The sequence below is a fragment of the Mirounga leonina genome, unplaced genomic scaffold (genome assembly GCF_011800145.1).
Source record: "Mirounga leonina isolate KUSES-001 unplaced genomic scaffold, KU_Mleo_1.0 Mir_177, whole genome shotgun sequence".
In the NCBI taxonomy this organism is placed as follows: domain Eukaryota; kingdom Metazoa; phylum Chordata; class Mammalia; order Carnivora; family Phocidae; genus Mirounga; species Mirounga leonina.
In genome coordinates this window covers 918,842-938,211 of record NW_023270459.1, presented here as the reverse complement: position 1 = coordinate 938,211, position 19,370 = coordinate 918,842, and the positions used below count along the sequence as shown (strand labels likewise).

The following is a 19,370-nucleotide window of genomic DNA, read 5'->3' as shown; positions in this document are numbered from 1 at the left end:
TCTCTTGAGCACAAGATGCTTGCTTCCACCTCAGGACCTTTGCACTTGCTCTTCCCTCTGTCTGGCACACCATCTACCTGTCTTCAACCTGCAGCTATCAGCTTAAATCCAAATCCCTAACCCATGGGGCCTTCAGAGCCTACAGGATCTGTCTCCCCATTACCTCCCCGACCTTACCACCTCCCACTCCCCCTGCCTCACTCAGTCTGCTCCAGCCACACTGGCTTTCTTGTTATTCCTCTACTTCTCTCAGTTTAGTCCAACTCTAGGGACTTTTCACTTGGCCAAGAATATTACCCAACACTTGCCTCCTGGCTGCTTCATCCTTCAGGACTTGGCGCATAACCAAGCCCCTTCCCTACAAGGTCTCGTTTTACTGTGGCTCTGTATACCTCTGTGCCTGCATCACCTGCCACATAGCTCACTCAGCCTCCTTGCCGTCTCCCTGAACACACCAAGCGTGCTCGCACCTCATGGCCTTTGCACTTGCCGTGCCCTGTTAGCTTTGATCCAAATCCCTTACAATGGCCTAAAAGGCCCTAGATGATCTGAGTCTCACTGCTCTCCAATTTCGTTCTTCGGTACTGCCCATCCCACCCCTGCAACTCCAGCCGGGCATTCTCATCTTCTCCTGGACTCCGTGAGCTCAGTCCAGCCTCAGGGCCTTCACTGTGCCTTCTGCTTGTGACATTCCTACCCTCTTCCACGTCCCTATTCTTTGCCTGGTTGCCTCCCCATCATCCTTTATGTCTCAGTTTAAAATAGAACCCCTCTCCCCACCAGGCCCTGCTTGTCCCCACTTTTCTGACCTCGTCTCCTACCAATCTCTCTATCCCATCCCCCCATCCTCACTCTCAAGTACAGCTGCACTGGCTCTGTGCTGTTCTCCTGTACTCTTCAAGCTTGGTTCAGCCCAGCCTTTGCACCTGCTGTTCCCTGCACCTAGGAGCCACCGCTCTTCACCTGGTGGTCTCTTCCTTGTCCTTCAGGTTTTGGTTGCAATCAGGACCTCCATCATAGCCATCCCCTCCATCATCCCCTCCCTGCATTCCAGCCTCATGGGCCTCCAGACTGTTCCTCTGCCCTCTTGTGTGTTCCTGCCTCAGGGCCTTTGCACTTGCTGTTCCTTCTGCCCAGAATACTCTTCCATCCACTTCTGTCCCTGCCTGTTCCATCTCTCTTCTCAAGAGTGGCAATAGGATGTAGTGGTTAAGAAAGTATAGGCTCTCGGGCGCCTGGGTGGCTCAGATGGTTAAGTGTCTGCCTTCGACTCAGGTCATGATCTCAGGGTCCTGGGATCGAGTCCCGCATCAGGGTCCCTGCTCAGTGCAGAACCTGCTTCTCCCTCTCCCTCTGCCACTCCCTCTGCTTGTGCTCTTCTGTCTATCTCTCTGTCAAATAAATAAATAAAATCTTTAAAAAAAAGAAAGAAAGAAAGAAAGAAAGTATAGGCTCTGAAGCCTAACAGCCTGGCTTCAAATCGTGGCTCTGTTACTCATTAGCTGTGTGACCATGAACAGATAACTTAGCCTTTCTGTGCCTCAGTTTCTCATCTAACAAGATTAGCTATTTCACAGAGTGTTCTAGAAATTGAGTTACTATGTGCCAAGCATTTAACATGTAGAAGTAACTTAACATGTATGGGCCCCCCCCGCGGTTCAGAGCCCCTTCTCCTTAAGGGGGATTTCCTGCCTCTCTGCCCCCTCGCCCCTCCCCCGGCCCAGAGTCACTCACCAGCACCTGCCCGGGGGAGTCCCGGCGCACGGTCACTTTCACGCCACGGGCCTCCACGCGCACAGCGCGCGTGTAGCTCACGGTCTGGCTGCCCCGGTGCTCGTTTTCCACCAGCACCCGGAAGGCGGGCAGCGCCGCCGCCTGGCCGCACGAGCCGACCAGCAGGTACGTGCAGGTGCCCATGAAGTCGAAGCGCCGGCCGTCGAAGCTCACGTAGTGCGGATCCCCGGACGCCTGGCAGCTCCCGAAGCGGTCGGGGTAGCAACCCAGGAGGCCGTTCTGGACGCTGCAGTGCTCGCCGGTTGGGCAGCCCTGCGCGTCCTTGCAGCTCACCTGCCGGGTGGCGCCGTTGCAAGTGCAGAGCCGCCGGCACTGCTCGTCCGCCCACACCTGCTGGCCGGGCGCGAGCGGGCGGCCCTCGAAGATGCAGCCGCACGACGAGGCGTCCACGCAGGCGCCGCCGCTGGCCACGAAGCCCGGGAGGCACACGCAGCCCTCCACGCACTGGCGCCCGGAGCAGTTGGCCGGCACCGCCTGGGAGTTGCAGGTGGCGGGGCAGGCGGGGCCGCACTGCTCGTAGCGGCTGTTGGCGGGGCAGTTCAGGGCTGTGGGGGAGGGGGCGGGGGACGGAGAGAGAGAGACGGGGAGGGGGGTCAGGCCAGCGCGACGGGCCTGGTGGGGTGTCTGTCCGGAGGGCTCAACAAGACTTCCCTCCCGACACCCTGCTCCTGCCCCCGGAGCTGCCCGTGGCGCTTCCATCCCTCCCGGTGCTGGGGCCCCAAAGCTCAGAGACACAGTTGACTCTTTTCTTCCTTCATTTTCACGGACAACCAATCTGTCAGTAAATCCTGTGAGCTCCATAGTCAAGATCTATCCAGAATCTGCCCCCTTCTCTCGCCATCGTCCCCACCCTGGTCCGGTCCCCTCTCCCCCAAGCAGCCTTCTGCCTGGTCTCCCCCCATAACCCCCACTCAGCCCTCACAGGCTGTTCCTCACAAGCAGCCAGAGGGGCCCTGTGAACACCAGTGACGTCCCTCTCCTGCTTAGAGCGCTCTCGTGGTGCCATCTCAGGGAAAAGCGGGGGTCCTCCTGGTGGTCCACGAAGCTCCCCATTATCTGAGCCCATCGCCTCTCTCCTCATCTCCTCTCATTCTCCCTTTGGTTCACTCTGTCCCAGCCACAGAGGCTTCCTCCTATGTCCTCACACTCCCACCTCAGGGCCTTTGCTGTTCCCAGGGTCTGTACTGGCCATTCCTCAGAAGGCAGGGCAGCATGTGGTTAAGAGAAAGCTACTGGAGCCCAGATAGCCTGGGTTCAAACCCCAGCCTCCCCTTTTAAGCTGTGTGATTGTGAGCAAGTGACTCCAATCGCCCTGTGCCTCAGTTTCCTCATCAGGAACATGAGATAATAATAGTACTAACCTCACAGGGTTCTGGGGAGTCAATGAGTTCATCTATGCAGAGACAGCCCATAGTGTCTTTACTACTTAGCTGACTCCCGTGTCTTATCCTGCTCTCAGTTCCGCTGTCACCTCCCCAGAAAGGCTGTCCCTGACCACCCTCTTCATCAGCCTCCCATTTGCTCTCATCACATGAACTTCGTTTCTTTTGCTCTTTAAAGATATTCCATGGTTTGCTGCTTACTGTCTGTCTCCCCCGCTAGAATATAAATTCTGTGAGGGTGGGGGTCCGATCAGCCTCAATCCCCCACTGAATCGCCAGCACCAAGGACAGGGTCTGGCCCACAGGAGATGCTCATTCATTCAGAAATGAAGGAGTGGATGGATTCACCAATTCCTCCTTTGCACCAGGCATTGGGGGAACTTGGGAGGGTGGGTGTTTACTGGGCGGTGAGGACAGAAGAGTGACCAAGACAAGCCCCACGTGGCTCAGTGTCTCCCCCAGACTTACTCCCCCTCTGGAGTCCCCGTCTCAAGCCCGAGGCCTGGGCCTGGACACCTCCTCTTCCCTGGGCACTCGACTTTCTGTCTCCTGAAAATTTCTTGGGGAGCCTCTCCAGGGCAGGGGCAGGTGTATGCTGGCCCCCACGGCGCCCATCACCAGCCGAGGGATGGGGCCATATAGGGGCTCAGGGAATGCTTGTGGATTGAATGAATAAATGGGCGAATGAATGATTAAGTGGACGGACACCTGACTGAGGAGCTTGGACTTTATCCAGAGGGCATCGGGGAGTCACAGAAGGGCTGTGAACGAAGGGACATTTACATTTCTGCTTTGGGACTCAGAGGACTACCTGTCACGCCAGCTCCTCTCTCAGCCTGGCACCCGCGTCCTGCTCCCCCTTTTTCTGTCTCGTTCCCGTTTCTCCTACAGGTTTCAGATTGGGCATTCCTTTCTCTAGGAAATCCTCCTTGATCCCTCCCCCCCAGGCTGAGTCGAGAAGCTTTCCTGGTCGCCCATAGCCCCCTGGACGTCCCCCCTCCTGGCCCTGTCCACTCTGCCCGTGCCTGGCAGAGCCCAGCAGGGACCACCCTCGTGGTCACTGCCTAGGGATGTGTCTGCCCCAGCCTTAGGCTCACTGTGGGCACGGTGTGGCCATCTCGGCCATCCCTGCATCCCTGGCATGGTCCAGCTTCAGGCTGCACCACAAGGAGTGCTCAGATATGGAGCAGGTGCAAGGAGTCCCCTGCCTCCCACCACGCGTGCCCCCAGCCCCGCACCGAGGGCGTCACTCACGACAGTGGGCCAGCGACCTCCAGTTCCCGACAGATATGCCAAGCTCCAGGCAGGCCTGGGCATAGGCGCTGAGGCTGCGGCACAGGCTGGACCGGTCCCCGTTGAGCACGCACAGGTCGTACACGCACTCCTCCAGGAAGGGCCGGGGGGGCAGCGCGCTGTGGCAGACGGCGAACGGGCCGTTGGCCTGGGTCAGCATGCCGCAGAGGCGGTTGCCCTCGTAGTGCTGGGCCTGGCCCGGGGTGCAGGAGGGACAGTTGTTCTGGCAACTGTCCTCACACAGGTAGTCCCCATCATCCAGCCTCCAGCTGTTGGCAAACTCCACGGGGTCAGCCGCCAGCTCCGAGTCGTAGGTGAGGAAATCGTCGTCGGGGTTGTGGTTGTAGTTGCCACACAATCCGCACACCTGGCTCTGGAAGCGCTCGGGCAGGCTCAGGGCCAGCTGGCAGTCCCAGTCGTAGGTGACCACCAGCCCGAAGTCCAGCTCCACTATGGCCCGGGTCCCGCTCTGGTACACGCGCAGGCGGCCCTCGGCCAGGGAGACGGGCAGGCGCGAGCGCTGGTTGTCAATCTGCGGGGGGTGGGGGTGGGGGGGCAGTGGGTGGTCAGATCTTGCGTGGTCTGGCCCTCACCCTTCGAACCCCCCCCACTCGCCGCCCCCTACCCCGGCTGCCCTGGGACTCCTTCTTCCTGTTGCTGCCACCGACCAAGCCTTGGGGTCTTTGCCCTCGCCTCCCTGTGGTCTGAAATGTTCTTCCCCTAGATGCACCCGTGGCTCACTCCCTGACCTCTGACCTCTTACAAAAGCTTTGCGCCACTGTCACCATGGCAGTGACACTCTATTTTATGTGGCAACCCCTCCCTACTCCCTATGCCTTTTCTTTGCTCTATTTTTTCCCCCTATAGCTTCTAACATATCATTTGCAAATTTCTCATGTTTATCATCTGCCTAACTCCGCAGACCGTCAGCCCCACAAAGACAGGGATTTGTGTCTGCTCTGCTCGCGGCTTCCTCTCCTGCACCTAGAACGGTGCCTGGTAGAATTGCAAGTCCTCAATGAGTGAATGAAGGCGATGCTGTGTTAGAGAAACATTCACCGGGCACTCCCTCTGGGCCTGGCCCTGGCTGGGCGATCCTGGGAATGATGACCGAAGACAACCCAGACCCCGCTCTCCTGGGGCTCCCAGTCCAGTGAGAGAGACAGACTGGTCACTAGATCAGAGTGACAGATCAGAGGGATGGTGGGAGCTCTAAACCTCTGTCAAGTCACTGACCTCTGTAAGGATCTGACAAAAGTAACAGGGCTCTCTCTCTGAAAAACTGCCCAGCAGATGCAAAATTCCACACATAATTTTGGGAATTTGAAGTCCCTCTGAGCTTGTGCTCAGTCCCTCCAGATTTCTAGAACACCTACTTTAATCCACTTGCTTATTAATCTCACAGATCCACTGCACACCCGCACAGAGAGGTGGGTACAAGAATGCTCAGTGCTGCGCTATTTGCCATCGTGAACAAAGCATCCATCGGTGGGAGACTGAGTTACCCAAATGACGGGGCATCCATCCAATGCAGAACAGTGCAGATGTAAAGAACAACAACAACAAAAGAAAGCTGAGGCTCCCTTGATGTTGATATGGAAACAGCTCCAGAAGCTACCGTACAGTGTAAAAAGCAAAGTGCAGAACAGAGCAGACAGTACAGTACTCTTCGCTAAGAAAGGGGAGAGGGAAGAATGTAGGTTTGGCTTGCTTGTATTGGCATAAAGAAACCCTAGGTGAGGGCGCCTGGGTGGCTCAGTTGGTTAAGCGACTGCCTTCGGCTCAGGTCATGATCCTGGAGTCCCGGGATCGAGTCCCGCATCGGGCTCCCTGCTCGGCAGGGAGTCTGCTTCTCCCTCTGACCCTCCCCCCTCTCATGTGCTCTCTCTCTCTCTCTCATTCTCTCTGTCTCAAATAAATAAATAAAATCTTAAAAAAAAAAAAAGAAAGAAAGAAACCCTAGGTAAAACCTCAAGAAATCAGTAAAACTGGGGAGTGGGGGAGGGAAGAGAGAGAAAGCAGATGAAGACAGGAGTGACAGCCAGACCTTCCACAACATGCCCTGTTTGTTTTGAGCTATGCTGATGCTTTACCTCTTAAAAAAAAAAAAAAGAATCGCAGCAACAGGGAAGAAATTCACAAGCACTGTGCTGAGCAAAAGAATCTTCCCGCAAATGGCTTCTTCCACTGTGTGATTCCATTAATATGAAGTTCTTGAACAGGCGAAACTAATCATTGTGGTGGGAAAAAAAATCAGAACTATGGTTGCCTCTAGGAGCGGGTTGGGACTGTCTGGGAAGGGGCATGAGAGAATGTTCCGGAATGATGAATAGATTCTATATCTTAATGGAGGTTGGGGTTGCACATTTGTCAAAACTCCATGAACTTAAGATCTATGGATTTTTATTATGTGTACATTTGATATCCAATGTAAACAAAACTGGGACTGCCAGCTGGCCCTGAGCCTGCCCGAGCGCTTCCAGAGCCAGGTGTGAGGACAGTGTGGCAACCACAACCACAACCCCGACCCACAACCCATACCATAAAAATATGGTATGAGGCAGAATGGCAAAGAGGTTAAGAATGGACTCAGGAGCCAGCCTGCCTGTGTTCCCAACTCCATCTCTTACTGGCTCGGAGCCCTTGGGAAGTCGCTCATCTCTCTGGACCTCAGTCTCCTCACCTAAAAGTGTTAATAATAATGCCTCCCCCCACAGATTGCTGTGAGCATTACATGCATTAATACACAGAAAGCACTAAGAAACAAATCCAGCACATAGCAGGTGCTCCCTAAATTTAGTGTTTGGTCACTGAAGACATTCCCTATTGTTGGACAGTTTGTTTCTTTTCTTTTCTTTTTTTTTCTTTTGCTACCCCAAACCAGGTTGGCATAAACTTTTCTTCCCCCAACCATATCTCTGAGTATCCTTAAAATTTCTAGAAGTGGAATTGCTGGACGAAAGGTATTTCAGGCTCTGATTTTCAAATTCCCCCTCCCCAGCCCCCACTGATTTTCAAATTCCCCCTCCCCAGCCCCCACTGCCCCCTCCTCCGTACCCCCCACCCCACAGCCGAGGGCTTGGGTTTGGGGCCCGACACCCAGGCTTTGCCTCCTCCTTCTGACTGGAGGCTCATAGGTATTTGGACACTTACCCGAGCAAAGCCAACTTCCCCTCGGACCAGAGTTACTGTGTGGCTGTAGGCACGCACGTTGACCAAGCCCACGTAGGAGACCCGGCGGCTGCCCCGGTGCTCATTCTTGGCCTCCACGCTGAAAGCCGGCAAGGTCTGGTTGTTGCTGCACAGCTCCGCCATCAAGTAAAGGCACGTGCCCATCATGTCATAGCGCCGGCCGTCGAAGGTGGTGTAATGGGGGTCACCTTGGGCGCGGCAGGTGGCCACGGGGACCGCCACGCACTTGGCCTGCTGATCCACCACCTGGCATTTCTGCTGGGGACTGCACTGCAGGTCTTCGCAGGAGGGTTTCTGGGACAGCACGGCTGGGGAGGGGAGGAAGGGGGTGGCAATGAAGAAAGAGTCAGGCGTATCCTCACAGGTGGGAATCCTGGAGTTCTCCTGCTGTGCAGAGTTGGGGCAGTGGGCTCACAACTACCCGTTGGAGAAGTGGGGAAACTGAGGTCTGGAGGCCCCCCGGGGAGATGGCTGCCCAGGCATGACCCAACAAACCCAGGTATTCTAATTCCCTAGTTTGACAAGGCTCAGCCCAGAAGAACTGAAAGGTAGTGAAGAAGGATGGGCAGGGATCATCATGGAAATGTTGATTTGTGGTTTTTCTCTCCCCGTGTTCCCCTTCCTGTGCATTCCCACTCGGGTCAGAAGGCTAAGGAATCTTTTTTAAGGACAGAAAATGGAAGTCTCTGCCTTCCTGGATCAGGCTGCCTAGGTTAGAATCCTGGCTCTGCTGGTCGGGCGGCACTGGAGAAGTAATTTTAAACTCTCTATGCCTCAGTTTCCCCATTTGCAACAAGGGGATGACAACAGTACATTCTTCACAGGGATATTTGGGGAGAAGGGCATTGTCAGGCTTAAAGAAGCTAAAATATAAGTAGGGTTTGGCCCAGGTGGTGAGTGTTACCTGTTATAATGAATCACCTACCCCTCTCCTATTTGACTGTTCAAGGCCAAAGTGGCTCTTTGAAAGTGGGTAGCTTGCATGCCTGTGGTTGGAGGGGGCATTTTTTGCCAGTGCTGGGAACTCTAATGTCTAGGGTCCTAGCTTGAAGCAGGAGGTCCACATAGGAAGAAATAGCCCTTCCTCCCCTGCCTCCCAGTGTTCAGAAGTTCTTGCTTTCTGTCTGCTCATAATAACTTGCCAGATACCCCCTGAGAGCTTTACAAATGTTAACTCATTACTCCCTCACTCCAATCCTGTGAAGGGGTACAGCTATTAACCCTATTTTACAGATGGGGAAACTGAGGCCCACAGGCGAGGTCACATGCCCAAGGTCACACAAGCAGAGATGGGATTTGAACCTGGGAAGTCTGGCTTTAGCATCCGTGTCCTCAGACACCACACTGCACTGCCTGGGGACAGTTCCTCAAATGCTCTGAGCCTAAGGTTACACGTAGGGCCAGGTCCTAGGGATTAACTATGTTAACACACACAGGACATCCAGAATGGTCTCTGGTATATTGAGAGAGAACTCCCCCTGCCCCACAGTAGCCATTATTATTTATCATACTTTTAGACCTCCTGCGTTGGGGTGTAAACATTCCTATAGGAGGTGGTGGAGTGGTAGTTAACCACTGGTATAGTTGCTAAAATAGCAACATATTAAAAATAAATAAATAAAAGATCAAAATACTTCCAGACTGTTTGATAAGAAGCTGCTGACCTGAGCCCACTCCTCCCCACAAAGATCCCTCCCTCTAGGCACCTTGGCTCTTTCCTAGGACTCTATCCCTAACCCCCGTCCCCCTGCAAAAAGTAACTGACAAAGGGCTAAGGCCAGACACCTGTCAGACACCGTGGGGGCTTATATATAGGACCCTGCTGCCGTGCTCTGCGGGGTACCGCTTCTGACTGGTGGGGACCTTGGATCGCACTGGTGGCTAAATATTTGGTGGTTCCTTGAGGGGCTTGGGTAGGGAGGAGCTGGGAAGCCTTAGGGAAGGGGAGGATGGCAGAGAGGATGGAGGTGAGGTGGGGACAGCCCCAGGGGAGCAGGTGGGTGGGGAAAAAGGAGAGGGTGAGAGAGCCAGCCAAGGGGTCACGGGTTGGACAGGGTCGGGGGGTCATTTTCCATCACTCACTTCGGCCGCAGGCACCTGCTGTCCCGTAGCTTATGGCCTCGAGCAGCCCGAAGGTGAGCAGCCCGAAGTTAGTAGTGGCCTCAATCATGTGGATCTTGTCACTGGGGCCAAGGTCCACCTCGGCATAGGAGAACTCACTGCCGGGCACAGCCGTCCAGGAGAGCTTGGCCCCCATCCTCTGCCCTTCCATGGTCAGCTCGTTAACCGCCTTTGTCTGTGTTATTACGAGAGCCACACCCTCAGTGCCTGGCATGCTCTTCACCACATAGGCCGGGCAGTAGGCTGCCACATCTGGGACCAAGGCCAGGTGGGGGTCATAGGTTATTTGGCCCCTTGTAGCACCTGTGCCAAACTGCAGGACCTGGATGCCCACGTCTGCAGACAGGTAGAGCGGCCGGGACGGCTGGATCTCAAACTCTACCACATCGCCCGCCTGGAGTCCTCGGGAGCCGGTGGTGCCCCCCCGATTGTAGCTCAGCTTCGTGGTCTGGCTGGCCACGACATAGACCAGGTCGTAGCGGGCCTGGGAGGACAGAGAGGGCACCACGTAGCGGGTGCCCCAGGCGGACGTGGGGAGCAGCTGCTCCATCACGTGGTTGCAGTTTGTGTGTTTCTGGGCACAGCTGTGGCCGGAGAACACAGCCACTGGGCCATTGGCTGTGATCCTCGACCCCGAGAGCTCAGCTGTGCTCTGTACCTGGGCCACCTGGTAGGGCTGCAGAGTCAAGGTCACGACACTGCCTGCTGGGTAGAACTTGTCCTGGAATGTCGCAGACCCCTTCAGCTGCATAGTGACTGAGGCCCCCGCCGCCCCCGCCACCACGGCGAACTCCTTGACATTCTTGGACGAGGTGCCGGGAGGTGTGAGCGCAAAGTACTCAGAGCCCAGAACCTGGATAGGCCACAGCCGCGTCAGCTCTGCTGTGTTGGGCTTGGTGTTTACGGCCTGCGCAGAGATCTCGCGGTCAGAGTGGACTGTCACTGCGTGCTGGAAGACCTTACTGCCGACCATCTCAGCCTTGGAACTAATGTTGACCATGACTGACCGCCCCGGGTTCACTGTGACATTCTGCCTGGTGCCATCTGCGTGGCAGTGAATGGAGACCGAGGCAGGGCGGTCCGACAGACTGGAGAGAAGGAGTTGGAGAGAGGCCCGGTGGTAGCTAGGCAGGTAGTTCTGCAGGAAGGCCGCAAGGAAGTCCACGGAGGTCCCCTGGGTCAACCCTGGGGGTTGGGGAGAGAGAACGCAGTTGCGGGTCTGCTCACCCAGTCCTCTCTAGCTGAGAAGGAAGGCTTTGCATTGCGCCTAGATACCACATTGAAATATCAACTCAAGCTTTTTCTCCCCTCGCTTTCCCTTCTTATTCGCCTACCAGCCTTTCTGGCTTTTGTTTTCTAAAAACCTGAACAGGGGGCGCCTGGGAGGCTCAGTCTGTTAAGCATCTGCTCTCAGCATGGGTCATGATCTCAGGGTCTGGGATCAAGCCCCACATCAGGCTCCCTGCTCAGTGGGGAGTCTGCTTCTCCCTCTCCCTCTCCTCTGTGCACTCCGTCTCTCTAAATAAATAAATAAATAAATAAATTAATTAATTAAAATAAAATAAAATAAAATAAAAGCCTGAACACTTTGGACTTGATGGGCCAGGCAAGTAATGCAAATGTGGGAAATCATCTGGGTGGCCAGTGTGCAAACCAGAGATTCATACACCAAGGAAAGCGGGTAGGGTTAGCCTATTATTATGATGATTTATGGGCTCTTCCCCCCCCTTTTTTTATGCCAGATCTTACCATTTTTCAGGAGAAACTGGCTATTTGAATTTCCATGTGAAATCTCCAACCCCAAATTGTTTTAAGTGCTGTGGGCCTCAAACTGGCTGGATTTAGGTGCCGGTTTATGACTTCTGTCTTAATAAAACATGGGGGGTGTAAAGGGGGTTAAGGGAAGAAGGAGATTATGGCAATGTAGACAATATGCCTCCTAGAAAGAGGGAGGAGTGGGTGCTTTTCAACACCCCCAACTAGGAATAGATTCTCCAGGGCTGGGAAGAGAGGGAGGGAGAAGGGAAGGGGGGACGGGAAGAGGGAGGGAGAGGGAGGGGGAGGAGGGAGAGAGAGGGAGTTGGAGAAAGAGAGAGGGCAGGGGAGGACATCTACAAGGTCTTGGAGAGAGTATGTGGGTATAGAAGGACTTTCTGCTGAATTAGGGGAGCCTTGAAAGATGTCCCAGTGTCCCATGGAGCCAGGGGATCAGGGACAATGAAGACTTCAAAAGTGACCTAAGCAGATGCTGACTGATGACTAGACGGCTCTGAGGCCCCATCCTTACCCGGTACTCTGACTTCACCTGAGACTCCAGTCCTGGGCATAACCCTGGGGAATCGGGCACCAAGCCCTCCAAGAATGACTTGAGTGAAATTTTCCATCACCTCAGCAGCAGGAGGCTCAGAGTCAGAACTTTAGTTGAGTTACAGAAAATTGAGAAAGTGGTACTTCTTGAAGACTTAAATTGGGGGACTGCGGATTTTATCTGCTTCTTTCTAGGAGAGAGAATGGGAGGATCCCACCACAGCTCTCTGCAGAACTTAAGGGGCCTCGCTCCCACCTCAGCTAGGCTGGCGGGGTACTGGGAAATGGGGTTGGGGGGGGCATACAGATGGAGGGTGCTGACCGCGGCAGGCAGAGTCCCCCAGACGAGAACAAGGACACGGATGGGATCTCAGTCCGACTTACCACACAGGAGAGTTGCTCCTGTCCAGAGTGTCCACCAGCTCCACAGGGAACCCATGTCTGCAGAGGGGAAAGAGAGGGGGTCATGGAAGGTTAGTCTGCCCCTCTGGCTGGGCACTATTCCAGGGAGGACGAGGGCCACCTGGGCACCAGGGAGGTGGGCTGGATCCAAGGGCCAGTATGTGTGTGTATAAGGGGAGTTACATGTCCAGTGGGTCTTGTGGGGGGCAGGGAGGGCAGGACAGGGCAAGGTTGGGGAGTTAGGTGTCCAGTGGGTCCAGTGGGGCTGGAGTGGGGAAGCCTGGAGCCAGGGGCTAGAGTAGGGGACCTGATGTCCCACTTCTATAGGGTACCCCAGCCTCTCTCACCTGCAGGTCCCTGGAGCTGCAGGGCTAGCCCCTGGGCCGGGCTATATAGTGGAGTTTCGTGGCTCCTCAGACCACACCCTGGGTCACCTGCCAAGAAGATGGAGCCAACTTCCTGGAGGAGGCTGGTGATCCCAGGGCCAGGTGGAATAGGGACCCTGAAAGCCTGCGAAGGGTGGAGGGCAAGCCTGGACACCTGGGTCCTTAGAGGGGTGTGAGAACAGCTGGTGGCTGTGGCCTGGAAGCCTGCTGGACACTTCAGAACTGAAAGGGTGATGTCCCTGAGGGAAACAGCTGGGAAGCAGGGTGCTGGGAGCCTGGGTCCCCAGGGGGTGGGGGAGTAGGGGCGGAACGTGGTGTTCAGTCTTGTTTGCTGGTTCGATGGTTGGATCTCTTCCTTTGCCTCCTGCCAGGAACAATAGCAAAGGACCCATATCCGGGTTCTGGCTGCTCCCTAGTCCCCACAAGTTGATTCCTCCTAGTCCCCAGCCATCCACATCCTGTATGCAGGCAGCACTGCGGTGTCTGGGGTGGGCAGGAATCCGAGCACCTGAACCTAGGTCAGTGGGACACAATACCTCCAGGACAGCAGGACCTCCTGAGAACCTTATCTGCAAAACGTGAACATCAAAATTAGCCTCACTGGGGACTGTAGGTGGGAGGCAGGCTCTTCTGGTGGGGACCCCCGTGGAGAGCAGGGTGGGAACGGGGGGGCTGGAGCTATGTGTGAAGAAGGATGGAGGCCCCTGTTTCCTGGTTCCACGCAGACACTGGGTTCTACTTCCTGGAGAATTGTTTGTTTTCTGGGAGGTCTTTTTGCCCTGAGAAGGGACTGGCTGGGGGCACCTGGGTGGTTGTTGGTTAAGTGTCTGCCTTCGGCTCAGGTCATGATCTCAGGTCATGATCTCAGAGGCCTGCGATCGAGCCCCACGTTGAGCTCCCTGCTCAGTGGGTAGTCTGCTTCTCCCTCTCCTTCTGCCCTCCCCCCCTCTCCAGCTCATGCTCACTTTCTCTCTTCTCTCAAATAAATAAATAAAAATGAAAGAAAAGAAAAGAAAGCAAGAAGAAAGAAAGACAAAGAAAGAAAGAAAAGGAAAGAAAAAAGAAAAGAAGAGACTGGCTAAACAGGCTTTGGGGAACTCTATGCCTCCCGTCACCCAGTATCTACCTGGGATGGGAACCTAGGTGTCACATGGGGAGCAGAGGAAGAGACTGCTGCAAGGTGGTATGGCCTTTGGGGTCTGTTCCTACAGAGGAGCTGGCCTAACCCATGCCCTGGTCTCCTCGCACCCAGTGTTAGGACTCATTGTTTGCTGGGGAGTTTCCCCAGCAGCTGCAAAGCCTGGGCACCCTCTCGGACAACACCCCAGCAGCTGCTGCCCCCACGACTCCCTCTCTTATCACCAAGGCCTGTGGGTGGCTGGGGTGGGTGGGGGCTCTGGCATCCCCCACTCAGGGCAGGGTCCCAGAGGGAGAGATAAAGACTCAGAGTTGAATGGGACCCAAAGTCAACCAGGAAAATGAAGTGAGCAAACAGGAGACTGGATGAAAGCCAGGGATGTCAAGAAACAGGTGGGGGCGGGGCGCCTGGGTGGCTCAATTGGTTAAGCGACTGCCTTCGGCTCAGGTCATGATCCTGGAATCCTGGTATCGAGTCCCACATCGGGCTCCCTGCTCAGCGGGGGGTCTACTTCTCCCTCTGACCCTCTTCCCTCTCGTGCTGTCTCTCATTCTCTCTCTCAAATAAATAAATAAAATCTTAAAAAAAAAAATCTTAAAAAAAAAAAGAAACGGGGGGTGGGAGGGGTGGGTTACGGGAGTAGGAGCTTCGCGGGGAGCAGTGCTTGGCTCCCTGAGGAAACGAAGGACCGGGAGGAAGGACTGCCGGGATTCCTAGGAAGAAAGCAGCTTATCGCAGATCAAGGTGGCAAAGTCTTCTAAACCAGATACCCCGTTGTGGTCTGAGACAGAGAAATGAGGGGCGAGGGGCAGAGAATTAGGGTGAACCTCAGGGGTGATCGTGCCCCTCCAATCTCCTCTAAGCCTTGAGGTCTCCCCTTGGTTGACCCCGGAGAGAAGCCTTCGCCTCCTCAAAAATCCACTGTTGCCCTTTGCAGCCAGAGTCCCTAGAAATGGGGTGGTAGTGGGAAGTCTCACCATTTAATATGTTGGATTTGACACTGCTTAGGACCTTCTTCTCACTCCTTTCAGGGCCCAAGGGGTGTGTGTGTTTGTGTGTGTGTGTGGACACAGCCTGTGGCCTACTCTATCACATCTATGCTCAGAACACCCTTATATATTCTTGGAAATCCCACCGGAGACAACCTGCGCACACACTTCCTTCCACACTTCCAGAAAAACACGTCCATCCTGCCCCTCAAATCCTCACTCTAAGCCCAAACAGAGGTGTTTGTGAATCTGAGCCTTCTGGCCTCTCCCTGCGGCAGGATCTGCAGGGGGCAGATCTGCACTCGTCATACACTTGAGACCCCTGGGACCCTTGGGCTTGTCTGGGCTTTACAGATCAAGGGCACAGCTGGAGAGAATTTACTCTCTGCAGCTAAATGTAGATTTAAAAAAATATATTTTATTTATTTGTTAGAGAGAGAGAGAGCACAAGCAGGGGGAGCAGCAAGCAGAGGGAGAGGGAGAGGCAGGCTCTCTGGTGAGCAGGGAGCCCGATGTGGGGCTCGATTCCAGCACCTGGGATCATGACCTGAGCCAACTGAGCCACCCAGGCACCCTGCTAAATGCAGATTTGCTGGCAATTTCTAATATCATTCCTTCATGCCTGGGTCCCACAAGGATTCCCGCCACCACCTTGGGGAACTCCTCCATCTCACATAAGGTGTCACTAACCTCCCTTGATCTCATTCCTCCCCTGCTCAATACCCTTCCATGCTTCCCTGTCCCTGTGAAGGCAAGTCCACACTCTTGGCAGGATCATCTCCATGGTCTGCACCTGTAACTTGGCCACCGCCTGTGCCATTCCCCCTCCTCAGAGCCCCCTCCTTGATATTCTGCTTGCTGACTCTGTGTCTGGAGTCCAGACCTCACTTTCTGCATGGCTTATTTCCCAAGAACCCAAGCTAAGGCTAGTCTGTTTTATTCCTCTTACACCACATTGACTACTTGTTCCCTTGCTTAAAGGAGATCCCCGCCCCTTTTCTCCACACTTGAAACTGAGAGTCTTACTGAATCCACAGTCCCGTGCCTCCCCACCAACCTCTCTTCCACCTGCCACAGTCCGACCTCCATGCTCACCAAAACTGTGTTTGCTGGGCCCTTATTTGCCACTTGGTTCTAGCTCCTTCTGTTACATTTGACACGAATTCTTTTTCCTTTTCTGTCTAATGCCCGGGTGCCTGGCTGGCTCAGTTGATGGAGAATGAGACTCTTGATCTCGGGCTTGTGGGTTCCAGTCCCACATGAGGCATAAAGATTACTTAAAAATAAAATCTTTAGTGGGATGCCTAGGTGGCTTCCAGTACCACAGATTATTTAGCTTGCTTTAAAATTTTACCTAAATGGAAGGATGCCTGGGTGGCTCAGTGGGCTAAGTGTCTGCCTTCGGCTCAGGTCATGATCCCAGGGTTCTGGTATAGAGTCCCACATCGGGACTTACTCAGCGGGGAGCCTGCTTCTCCCTCTGTTTGCCACTCCCCCTGCTTGTGCTCTCTCTCTCTCTGACAAATAAATAAATAAAATTAAAAAAATAAAATCTTAAAAAAAATTTCTAATGCCTCTGTTTTCAGGATATCACTTTCTTCCGGATCTTCTTACTTGGTTTTTTTCTTACAATGATTCCTTTAACATTGGTGGTTCTCAGATTCTTTCTCTAACTACATCTTTTCTCTAGAAGATCTTACCTGTGTCTACCCATGCTATCTAATAGAACTTTCTGTGACGATGAAAATGTTCCATATCTGGCGCTGTCCAATGTGGTAGGCAAGAGCTACATGCGGCTACTGGGCTCTTGAAATGTGATTAATGCCAGGCAGGGACTGAATTTTTAATTTTTTTTTAAGTAGGCTCCACACCCAATGTGGGGCTTGAACTCACGACCCTGAGATCAAGCCCTGATCTGAGATCAAGAGTCAGACACTTAACTGACTTAGCCACCCAGGCACCCCAATTAATTTAATTTTAATCAATTTAAATTTTAATTTAAATGGCCACCTGCAATTTGTGTCTATATTGGACAGGACAAAACTCTAGAGCTGTGGCTAACACAGGCCCCACTTCATCCAGCTACCTAGCTGCCTATCCATCTGTCACTCACCTACCCACCTATTTGTTCCCTTTTATACCCACTTTCCATTCCTATTGTCCCCTTACAGGCAACCATTCTAATGTGATTCATGGGAATAGTTTTTAATCTCTCAGTGGAAAAAAGTAGATGTATTAATAAGTTCCTATTCTAAAACAAAAGGTCCATGGCTGAACTCTCAGTTTCCAAGGGGAATACTTTATTGATACTGTAAAAATCTAATAGAAACAGAAAAAAGGGAAATCTGTGTATAGGTGAGGACAATCATAAGCAGTAAAGGAGAATAAGACAGTTACATCAAATCAGGTACTTAGAACATCCAACCTCATGAGCTGGGGAAGCCCCGGGGAGACAGCCAGGCTGGAGTCCCAGTGGAGAAGACTGGGTGGAGCATCTTCCTCTCAGGTGAGACCTTCCAACCGACCATCCCTGTTAGGGCTGTATTTATAGGGCAAATGACAGGGTCTGAAGTTGAACATTTGTTCACCTACTTAAACATTCGTTCGCCTATGTGCTATGTGGAGTGAGCTGCAGTCTATGTTATCATGTCTTTACATATTCAAGGAGGCTGGGCTAGGTGTGTTTGCCTCCCCTCCCAGATCCCATTCTGGGGGGCCCGCCCAGCTGGAGCCAGATGGGATACAAGGCACAATTTATAGCTCTAGGTGTCCAGGTCAGAGGGCCACTTCTGACCTGGAGGCCAGCTAATGTCAATGAATCAGGCTCCCAAGGTCACTTATGCAGCACTAGTCTATACATGCAGGTCAGGGTGGTGGGTTATGCAGGAAAAATCACGGAAACCTCCAGCCATACAATACAGTGCACGAATCATAAACATATACAGCTCATTGAGTTATCTCAAAATGAATACACCCTCATAACCTTCACCCAGGTCAAGAAAGAGAACACGCCTAGCATCCCAGAGACCCTCTTCATGCTTTTCCCTAACCACTATTCACTCCCTCCTTCCCACAGAGAGCCACTATTTTGGCTTCTAACACCACAGATTATTTAGCTTGCTTTAAAATTTTACCTAAATGGGGCGCCTGGATGGCTCACTCGTTAAGCGTCTGCCTTTGGCTCAGGTCATGATCCCAGGGTCCTGGGATCGAGCCCCACATCAGGCTCCCTGCTCTGCTGGAAGCCTGCTTCTCCTTCTCCCACTCCCCCTGCTTGTGTTCCCTCTCTCACTGTGTCTCTCTCTGTCAAATAAATAAATAAAATCTTTTTAAAAAATTAAAAAAAAATAAAATTTTACCTAAATGGAAGGACGTCTGGGTGTCTCAGTGGGTTAAGCATCTGCCTTCGGCTCAGGTCATGATCCTGGGGTCCTGGGCTCAAGCCCTGCATCAGGCTTCTTGATCAGCGGGGAGCCTGCTTCTCCCTCACCCTCTGCCTGCCGCTCCCCCTGCTTGTACACTCTCTCTCTCTGTCATATAAATAAATAAAATATTTTAAAAATTAAATTTTACCTAAATGGAATTATACGTCTGTGTTGCTTTGTGACTTGCTTCTTCCACCAGGTGTTATCCTTGTGCACAAAACCATAGTTCATTTTCATTGCCATATGGAACTCCCTTGTATAAAAATTACCACATACTTACCCATCCTACTGTTGATGGATATTTGGATTGTTTCCAGTTTGGGCCAACAGATCCTATCTTTTGGTGCGCATGTGCATCATTTCTGTTGGGGTATGCTGTGGGGTTTCTAAGGGTAGAATGGCTAGATCATTGGGCTCAGCTTTAGTAGATGTCACCAAATGCGCTGCAGTTTCAACTCCCATTGTCATGACCATTCTGGTGGCTCCACAGCAATATTTGATCTTGTTAGACTCTGTAACAAAGTTGTGTTAGCCATGGTAGACGTGTAGTGATATCAAGTTGTGATTTTATTTTGCATTTCCTGGAGATTTTTCTCTTGTCTTTCTGTTACTGATTTCTAGCTGATTCCATTATGGTCAGAGAACATACTCCGTATAACTTCAATTCTTTTCATTTTGTCGTGGTTTGCGTTATCACCCAATGTATGTTTTCTTTTGGCAAATGTTCCATGTATCCTTGGAAAGAATGTGCACACTGCTATGTTGAGTGGGGTGTTCTATAAATGTCAATTAGATCCTGTTGATTGGTGGTGTTATTCAGTTCTTCTGAATATTCTCTCTAGCAGTTCTATGAATTGACAAGAGTAAGGTTTTGAATTCCCTAACTATACTTGCATATTTGTCTCTTTTGCTTTTCAGTTCTTTTTTTTTTAAAGGTTTTA

At 52.9% G+C, this 19,370-nt stretch overlaps 1 protein-coding gene across 1 annotated transcript in view; it reads right to left on the bottom strand.

Annotated features, from left to right (window-relative positions):
* FCGBP (Fc fragment of IgG binding protein) overlaps window positions 1-18,104 on the bottom strand; it is a 46,745-nt gene extending 28,641 nt beyond the window's left edge. The window contains 6 exon segments of the mRNA XM_035023567.1: window positions 1,735-2,339; window positions 4,431-5,001; window positions 7,623-7,969; window positions 9,744-10,967; window positions 12,474-12,530; window positions 17,430-18,104. Coding sequence (XP_034879458.1) covers window positions 1,735-2,339; window positions 4,431-5,001; window positions 7,623-7,969; window positions 9,744-10,967; window positions 12,474-12,528 — 2,802 coding nt within the window. The 5' untranslated portion in view covers window positions 12,529-12,530; window positions 17,430-18,104.
* Window positions 18,105-19,370: the final 1,266 nt, after the last annotated feature.